At 31.9% G+C, this 10,327-nt stretch overlaps 1 protein-coding gene across 3 annotated transcripts in view; it reads left to right on the forward strand.

Moving 5' to 3' along the window:
* Positions 1–8,839, forward strand: part of LOC125028157 (arylsulfatase B-like) — a 12,951-nt gene extending 4,112 nt beyond the window's left edge. For 2 of the 3 annotated variants that reach the window (XM_047617520.1, XM_047617518.1), the window contains exons 4-11: positions 2,750–2,976; positions 4,466–4,523; positions 4,739–4,933; positions 6,401–6,558; positions 6,868–7,003; positions 7,152–7,307; positions 7,612–7,796; positions 8,419–8,839. In XM_047617520.1, the coding sequence (XP_047473476.1) occupies positions 2,750–2,976; positions 4,466–4,523; positions 4,739–4,933; positions 6,401–6,558; positions 6,868–7,003; positions 7,152–7,307; positions 7,612–7,796; positions 8,419–8,757 (1,454 nt within the window). In that variant the 3' untranslated portion in view covers positions 8,758–8,839. Of the gene's footprint in view, positions 1–2,749; positions 2,977–3,278; positions 3,506–4,465; positions 4,524–4,738; positions 4,934–6,400; positions 6,559–6,867; positions 7,004–7,151; positions 7,308–7,611; positions 7,797–8,418 lie in introns of all 3 variants that reach the window. The other variant, XM_047617519.1, reaches the window with a different exon arrangement.
* The last annotated feature ends 1,488 nt before the right edge of the window (positions 8,840–10,327 follow it).

The following is a 10,327-nucleotide window of genomic DNA, read 5'->3' on the forward strand; positions in this document are numbered from 1 at the left end:
CAGGTATGTACACACTAAGGGTGTGGCTACACCAAGCTTGTAACCAGACATGAATCTGATGTAAAATATCTTGACTGTTTTATTTGAGAAAATACAGCATCAGATCATCTGTTAACCCAGTCAGTATGGATTTATGTACTGTCTCCTGTAGATTTTGAAAATTTGGCTACGTACAGATGGCTCCACATGTGCTTAGCCAGCAAGGAGTCTATCAATAAGTTCTAGTGAATGCTCCTGATTTCCCCATTCCTTGAAATTGCAGGAAAATGTTGTTTTTTTCTAATACCATTGATATTGATACTTTTATTATTCTTATTGATATTATGATTATTAAATTGTTATTAAAATCTTCGTAACATTAAAGACAATGAAATGATACTAAAGAAATTTTCCAAAAATCAAGAAAAGGGTAAGCAGGTGAGATAGGTAGGGTTAGTAGCTGACTTCTTGGTGAATAAGCACTTGTAGAGCCATCTATGTGTATTTACAATAAATTAACTTATATTACTTTGGGCATGGCATGTATTTTTGTCATCTGTGCCAATTGGGTTAAAACAGAGAACATTCTGGCCAAACCACAGAAAACTGATTCACCAGAGAATCCAAGGCCTCACAGATTCATTTGTCAGAACTATAGAAGAGTTATAGGTTAGTAGTTACCAAACAGACATGGACAAAAATCAGTATATTTAATTTAAATACACTCCCTAATTTTATGTAGTGAACAATAATAGTGTTAATTAATTATAATTCTTTCTCCTTACTATCTACTTACTTCTTCCAGCACCTCCTGAGAAAGTTTAGTGCAACAACAGTTTACCAATGAAGGTGTTGAAAAAAATACAATATAAAAAAGTACTCAATCATAATTAGTATTGTAGTGGTTATAACATCTATGATCATCTGATTCTACCAGTTAGATAGAAAATACCTCAAGATCTTAGTGTTACATAGTGGGGTTAGTATAGTGGCTGTCACAAAAAGTGTGTGTGTGTGTGTGTGTGTGTGTGTGTGTGTGTGTGTGTGTGTGTGTGTGTGTGTGTGTGTGTGTGTGTGTGTGTGTGTGTGTGTGTGTGTGTGTGTGTGTGTTTGTCTGTGAGAGAGTGTGAGAGTGAGAGAGAGAGACGTTGAAGTAGGTGGTGTAGGGGAATTTGGGGCACTCAGGAAGCACAGAAGATACACTACACCTTCACTGATTGTATGGCTTGTGTGAATACAAGATACTGCCTAGGTACCCAGTATTGTCTCTTGGTAATTTCCTGCTTAAAATTCTTAGATTTATCTGTAAAGCCCCAAACTGTAATATTGTGTAATGATAACAAGACCTGCTATTACTAGATGCTTGTAATATTAAACCCATTAAGGGTTAAAGAAAATTATTTTTAAAGTTTAAGACTGAATGTCAATATTTTTGAAGCTTTACTGAGGTAGTGACTAAAATTCTATCACTATTTAAACATCACAGGTATGCAACATGAAACCATCAATGATAGTGAGCCTTGGGGTCTCTCACCATCCATAACCCTACTCCCTCAGTATCTGTCCAAATTTGATATACCTCAAAAGCAGTTGGGAAATGGCACTTGGGTTTCTACAGGCAAGAGCTCACACCAATGAGTCGAGGGTTTCAGTCACATTTTGGATATTGGGGAGGCCATAAGGATTATTATGACCACACGTCAGTTTGTTTGGTATGTTTTTTTTGAACTTGTGTGTTTTTGTGTATGGCTCTGGAGTGTGCTTCTGTTTTTAGGGGAACCATTGGTCATTCTTAAGTTTGGATACAAGATTTCCGGCTATTCCACGTGTTTTTTAGGTGTACCTTTTTGAGTTGTAAAAAAACTGTCCAAAAATGGTAGTGTAGTTAGGGACATATGTCTTATGAAATAAAAAATTAATGCATTTTAATATTCTTTCTCATAAGGGATCTCTCCTAAAGGGTGGGGTCTCCTGAGTTTCATACATCAAAAAGGTATATATGTATATGTATATGTATATGTATATGTATATGTATATGTATATGTATATGTATATGTATATGTATATGTATATGTATATGTATATGTATATGTATATGTATATGTATATATATGTATATATATATATATATATATATATATATATATATATATATATATATATATATATATATATATATATATATGAATGACAGCTCTTTCAGATGCAACAAACAGAATTCAAACTCTAGAGATTACTCTTATATGTTTTGAGCTGATTATGGCATTTCACATGATAATGTTAGTATTTTTTTTCAGGATGTAATACTAGTGAGTTTTTTTCCAGACAGCATAGAGCAATAAATCAATACTATTATTTTGATCTATCTTATCTGTGATTTTTAATGTAATGCATGTCAAGCACTCAAAAATTATTATGTCATCCATCCAAGTCTTGGGTGGGAGGTCACTCGAGACTGATTGTTGAGGAATATATAGTTGTTAGTAGAGCCCAAAATGAACTTTTATGACATAATGATCCAGAGATGAAGGTGAAGCTCTGAGGAAAGATGTGCCATACTTTGGTAATATTTATGAAACTGAAAGCTGATAGAAATTTTTACATTATTTTAAAATTATAAAGTTTCCATTTTAGATAAAAGTTAGAACATTTAAACATTGTTGAAGTAAGTCTAGAGCATATGTTGAAAATGGAATTAATAGATTATATTTTTTAAAAGAGAAAAAAAAAGGAAAAAAGAAAACATATTGACTGATACCATTGTTCATAGGTCTTAACCATGATGTGATCTATGGGCCTCAGCCTTATGGCATTCCCCTGGGTGAAAGACTCCTGCCCCAGCACTTAGGCCAACTGGGCTACATCTCTCATCTGGTTGGGAAGTGGCACCTAGGCATGGCTATAAAAGAACTGACACCAACCTACAGGGGCTTTGCATCGCATTTTGGGTACTGGACAGGGCACAAGGATTATTATGATCATTCAGCACAGGAGGCGGTAGGAATCAGCATTGTATTCTCATGAGTTATAGGAAGTGGTTGTCTATCCTTGTGATGCTTTTGAATTTATTATTATTATTAAGAATTTCTATTCAGTGCTGTTCTTAGATAGGGACATAATTTTGTTTAATAATTTGTGGACTTTTAGGTTTGATGATGCATCCAGTCAGGTAGGTATATGTATTTCATAGGATTTACCAGTACACACTAATCTTATTCATAACTATATAAGTGTTCTTCTCCTGCAGAGTCAAAATGGGAAAGTAGCCTAATGTTCAGATTATTGTCTCGCCCTTAAAGGTTTACAACACTCAACTATAGGTGGCCCACACCCCTATGGCCTAGACCTGGTAGAAACTCTCCTCCCCCAACGGTTGGCCAGACTCGGTTACACGGCTAAGCATGTTGGCAAGTGGCACCTTGGCTTCTTTCAAAAGGAGTACACGCCAACATTTAGGGGTTTTGAGTCACACTTTGGGTATTGGTCAGGAAGGATAGATTACTACGATCATACAGCCTTGGAAAATGTATGTGCTATTAGATTACTCTCTCTGCATGCTTTAGCTTAATTTATTTTCAAGGTCCAGACTATAAGAAAAAATAGAATTTTAAAATCTTAATAGGGTCCATATTTGTAAATATTCATGAATGAGAGAGGACTATATTTTTCAGATGTAGATATGTTGTTATGTGAAACAGAAAACTAATATATCAATTCAGATTCAGTTATGATATTAACAGGAAAATCAGCTAAATCAGGGGGACTGTTCCAAGGAACTATTTTGTGTCATGCTTGCAGTGAACATAATGTTGACATAAATATCAAATCACCCTCTCTATTAAGTTCTGTGTGCTCTTTGATAGTTAATATCAATAACACTCCTCTTAAAATGAAAAAAGTGAAGTGACTCCAATCTTAGTGCAGAAAGCCACCCTACTTTCCACCTCAAGTTTTTTTTAGATAAGAGAATTAATGGGAAAAAATAACTGATATCTCCATCAGATCAGAAAAATAGAATAAAAAACGGAGATCACTGCTCCCAAAAAACTGAAAGAAAAGTAAACAGACCCCCTGATTTGTTGAATATGTACTGCATTTTGCTGCATAGGGCTGGGAAGTCTGTTTCTCATTCCTTGAGATATTAAGAGGATATTTTGTTTCTGGTTTTGTAGAAAAAATCCAATTGACTGGTAAAATGAAATTATTGCATGGACAGTAATAATGAACTACCACTTATCTGCTGTAATTTTAGAAATGTAGTTACATGTTTGGTGTTAAAGGTGCTTTGCTACTGATTTGAGATTATAGTGAATGAGCATTTTCTATCTTACCCTTAGTAACTCTAAGGAGATTCTGCAATAGATCAGTTTTCATTGATTAGACCACTATAAAAAATGAATTAAATTTTGCAATGATGAAATTTGTTTATAATTGATGGAAAATTGTAGATTTAACAGTGCATTTTCAAATGACCCTTTTTTTTCAGCCTGGCTATTGGGGATATGACATGAGGAGAAATATGAGTGTTGCACGTGACTGCTATGGTAAGAGCAAAATCATATTAAAATATCGAGTTAACCCTAACTACCATGTTACATAATTAGTATGAGATCAAAACCAACTTTCAGTAGTTCTTATCATAGGATTTCTAATAATGGCTTGACAGAAAAATGTAAAAGGAATTGAAATGAGAAAGAAAAGAAAAAAGAAAGAAAAAAATGCAAGGCCTACTCATACCACATTTTTTCCTCCATCCTAGGCAAATACACCACAGACCTCTTTACGGATGAAGCCGTGAAGATCATAAACCAGCACAACACATCGAAGCCCCTTTTCTTGTATCTTGCTCACCTTGCCGTTCATTCAGGCAATCCTTATGCCCCTCTGCAAGCGCCTGAGGAGGTTGTGGAGAAGTTCTCGTATATCAAGGATGAACATAGGCGGAAATTTGCAGGTAATAGATGTTTGTATGTGGTGAAGCTGTAACTGCTGTGAGAACTTTTAATTTTTTTTTATAGACTGTAGAAGTTGTCACACTTTTTTTTTTATTATATTTTATATAAACAGTCACTATGAGAAACAATAATTATAATAATAATGTATGGAGTAATATAGTGATAACTAATAATGATACTGATAGTGTTAATAATGATGATAATAATGATGATGATCATAATGGTGATAATAATGGTGATAATGTAATGAAAGTAAAGTAAAGTAGTACTTATACTACTGATGATGATGATGATGATGATGATAATGATAATGATAATGATAATGATAATGATAATGATAATGATGATAATGATGATAGTCATGATAATAGTGATGATGATGATGATGATGATGATAGTGATAGTGATAGTGATAGTGATAGTGATAGTGATAGTGATAGTGATAGTGATGATGACGATGACGATGACGATGACGATGATGATAATGATGATGATGATGATAATAATAGTAATAGTATTAATTATAATGACAATGATGATGATAATGACGTTAACGATAAAAATAACAATAACAATAACAACAACAACAATAATTATAATGATAATAATAATAATAATAATAATAATAGTGATGATGATGATGATGATGATGATGATGATGATGATGATGATGATGATGATGATGATGATGATGATTGCTATTATTGTTATTATTGTTATTATTGTTATTATTGTTATTGTTTTATTATTATTATTATTATTATTATTATTATTATTATTATTATTATTATTGTTGTTGTTGTTATTGTTATTGTTATTGTTATTATTATTTTTATTATTATTATAATTCCAATAATAATAATGATATTAATATTGACAGTAATGATAATGATAATGATAATGATAATGATAACAATATTGATATTGATATTGATGATGATTATTGTTATTATTGTTTATTATTGTTTATTATTGTTATTGTTATTGTTATTGTTATTGTTATTGTTATTATTATTATTATTATTATTATTATTATTATTATTATTATTATTATTATTATTATTATTATTATTATTATTATTATTATTATTATTATTATTATTATTATTATTATTATTATTGTTGTTATTGTTATTGTTATTGTTATTGTTATTGTTATTGTTATTATTGTTATTATTATTATTATTATTATTATTATTATTATTATTATTATTATTATTATTATTATTATTATTATTATTATTTTTATTATTATTATAATTCCAATAATAATAATGATATTAATATTGACAGTAATGATAATGATAATGATAATGATAACAATATTGATATTGACATTGACATTGGTAATGGTATTGGCACTGCTAATGAATTATAATAATCATATAGTTATGATGGTGATCACTTCATTATCCAGAAAACTGTGCAAGAAGATTTACTTTACAAGACCTTTTGCTTGACCCTAGCAATGCTGTGGAAACTGGATGAATCTGTAGGCAAGGTTGTAGGAGCACTAAATGACCAAAAGATGCTCCACAACTCAGTTATCCTATTCACAACGGACAACGGTGGTCCAGCTGCTGGCTTTAACTTGAACGCAGCTTCAAATTGGCCTTTGAGAGGGGTAGGTATTGTGTTTGTCACATCATATCTTACCATATATTGTACTGTACTGTGATGTAATGAAGAAACAAACAAATGAATGAATAGATAAATAAACAAACAAATAGGTGAATCAATAAGTAAATAGATAAATAAATAAATAGATTAATAAATAGATAAATATTTATGTGTACATTCATATGACTAATTCTGCAGTATGAATAACTGCTCTTGTATATATTTTAAAGTCAGATGTGAATTTTGTCCTAAAGGGATAAACAAGTCTTTTGCCAGTATCATCTCCTGAAAATGCATTTTGAATTTAATTCAGGTGAAAGCAGGTATGTGGGAAGGGGGAGTGCGAGGGGCAGGACTCTTGTGGTCACCTAAGATCTTGAATCCAGGGAGAGTCTCTCAGCAAATGCTTCACATCACTGACTGGTTGCCTACATTGGTTTCTGCTGCAGGTATGGTAGTAATGAGAATTTGATTGTGCTTTTGGTTCTGTGTTTTACTCTTCAATGTTTGGGTGTTTTATCTTCCAGAGGGTAAATGAGTATTTTGCTTTGGCAAGATAGGTAAATTAAAATAATGATGAATATTATTTTATTATAGGCGGTGATGGATCAAGTATAAAATCCCTTGATGGCATAGATATGTGGAAAACCTTAACAGAAGGTAGAGATTCACCACGTAAGGAGTTCCTGGTGAATTATGACCCCATATTAGATGGTGCAGCTGTGAGATTTGGAGATTGGAAGTTATTATACAGTAAGTCCACACGTATATTGGCTGTTCTGGCAGTGATGCTTTCTCTTAGCTGTTTGCTGGGCCTTATTATCCTTAGTATTTTTTTTAACTTTAGTGTTTCAAGCTGTAAATTTTTTTTTTTTTTTTAGATAGTCATTACACCTCTCTCAGACTATTTAAGAATCAGCTTAAACTGAAAGCATGAACATAAGGCTAAAACAAGAATCACAGTGGGAAACCTATAAGAAAATTATAGTAATAATAATGAAAAAAATGGAGAGGAATCTAAATCACACTCTTATATTTCTTACCATATACCCCACAGACCCCCAAGGTCCAGATCCCCACTGGGATGGCTGGTTTGGCCCCTCGGGTCGTAATGAGACAGCTCCAGAGACGAGTTTGAAGGTGATAATAGAGATGGTCCTCAATTCAACAGTAGCCAAAGCAGTGAGGTCTGCAACACCCGATGCTTACCAGAACCTAACGTCTGTGAGGAAGGATGCTGAAGTATGAATCATTTGAGACTATTGCTCTCTGTTGCAGTTCATTGATGTTGTACTATCAATCTGATTAATATGCTGTATTAGTCATAATAGTTTATTTCGAATGATTTTTTTTTGTTTTCTAGAATAAAAGTTTGCTGTATGATTAGTCTACTATACTGTAGAAACTACATACTGCAAGCCTAGTTCATTCCGATTCAGATGCCCAAATTTTAAAAATATTGATCAATTAAGATTTTTTATCCTTCTTAAAAAAGTGTGTACTTAATAACTTTTTAATGATAGTAGACTCCAACTAATTTGGAAGATCATGAATTTTCTGTTCCCAGTTTGTTAACATAGTTTTGTAAATTCTCTTCTGTGAACTAAATTATATTTTGATGAATGATATCTTGTCCATCACCAAATGATCACTATGAAGTTGTTTAGTTAATGGCATTATTAGTTGAATTGGATTACTTGATTCATTATTTAAAATTGGTAATCAATAACTCATATGAAAATTTAAGGTATAGAGAAATATATCCTTTACTGTCTTACCCTTGACATTACCATTATCAACCTAAATGTGACTTTTAGCATGCTAAATAATATATATTTGTTTTACTTTTCATTCTGTTTTACAGATTCATTGTGGACCTATCCCAGCAAACGCAACAAAAGTATGCAATACTACTACCTCTCCATGCCTATTCAACATTTTGCGTGATCCCTGTGAATATACAGACCTTGCTGCCAGCCACCCTGATGTGACGTCCATCCTAAAAGCTAGATTACAGGACTACATTGACACTGCAGTCCCCCCTCGTAACAAGCCCTGGGATCCGTCTGCTAATCCAAAGTACTGGGGTTATGCATGGACCAACTGGTTGGATTATCCACCTCCTGTCGGACAGCAAATTGAGGGAAGTGTAACAGAGACAGCATTTGCCAATGATATTTATGGTGATATGCAACTTGAATGATGGGAAATTATTATCCTGCTATTCTCATATTGTTTGTGATTTATTTAGTAGATAAAATTAAAGTGTCCAGTTGGTTGTGATTCTTGTTTGTTTTAATAACCTTTGTTCAAGTAGAAAATAAATGAAGAAATAAATAAATGAACAAATAAATAAATGAATGAATAAATAAATAAATAACTAACTAATGAACAAATAAATAAATAAATAAATAGATAAATAAATAAACAAACAAATAAATAAATAAATGAATAAATAATATGCATATGCATATTCTTATATAACATAATGCTTGGATTTACACATAAAGAAATATACATAACCCTTCTCTGGGAGACGAGGGCTGCATTATTGATATTCAGAGCTGGTTGTCTCTATTTTTGTTTTTATTTTTCTGGGTAGAGGTAGCAGAGTAAGGTAAGAGGGAGGCAAAAACCAAGGCATGACTAATAAGTTGATGCCTGGGACTTGTGAATAAAAAGAAGAATTATGTACAACATAACTCGTGCAGAACATAATGCTTGGATTTATATATCCTCTATAAGAAATATACATAACCCTTCTCTGGGAGACGAGGGCTGCATTATTGACTTTCACAACTGGTTGTCTCTGTTTTTGTTTTTATTTTCCTGGGTAGAAGTAGTAAAGTAAGGTAAGTGAGAGGCAAAAACCAGGCCATAAATAATAGGTTGATGTATGTGATTTGTCCAGGATGTGGGTTGGATGAAAGACGTCTACATAGCATAAGAAAAGGATAAAGACTATAAGGTGATATGAACTTAAATCTAAATAAGATGTCCATGAAACTTCAGTATGTAATATGTCAGCAATTGGAGATCTAAGATTTGTTCATAGGAGTGCAGCAACTGCTTTAAAGGGGTTATGGAAAGAAAATAAAGGAGAAACTTGTTAACTCCCATTTAAGCCTAAAAGATATATATTTAAATATTACCACTATTTTCTTTTAAGAGTTCAATATCATCTTTAATGTTACCTAAAACCTACCCACTTGATATTTCCATGCATTAGTTAGTTGCTTGTCCAACATATGTTGTTGTTTATTTTGTGTGACTAATTGTCTTTGTTAAGCTTTTGTAACTGCTTTGTAACACCGACAGATGCTGAGCATTTCCATGATAAAAAAACAAATAAAGCATAATTATGTATATTCACATTATTAATATTTATTTGCTAAAAAGATCATATAACAATTTTACAAGCAGTTCCATACTGCTCTATGATCAGGGATTAAAGAAAAGGTAATGCAGTATATCTAAATGTTTATAAAATAGGGTTGAATTACTATCAACAATTTTAATCAGGAACTGCATCAACAAAAACTACATTGATAATAATAATATAATGACAAACTTCATAATATAATACAGTTAAATAAATAGTAGTCTGAGTATGGTTTAAACAAACTAAAAGGTTCTGCAGTGTTGGAAAATAAAGATATGAAATTGTGAGGAAGCAGTGAGAAAACTTTAAAGAAGATTAAATATTTATTCAAGTCAGTGTTAATGAATATTCTTTAACACTTTTATATGGGATTTCAGACTTTCACCATTTT

The sequence above is a fragment of the Penaeus chinensis genome, chromosome 8 (genome assembly GCF_019202785.1).
Source record: "Penaeus chinensis breed Huanghai No. 1 chromosome 8, ASM1920278v2, whole genome shotgun sequence".
Classification (NCBI taxonomy): Eukaryota; Metazoa; Arthropoda; class Malacostraca; order Decapoda; family Penaeidae; genus Penaeus; species Penaeus chinensis.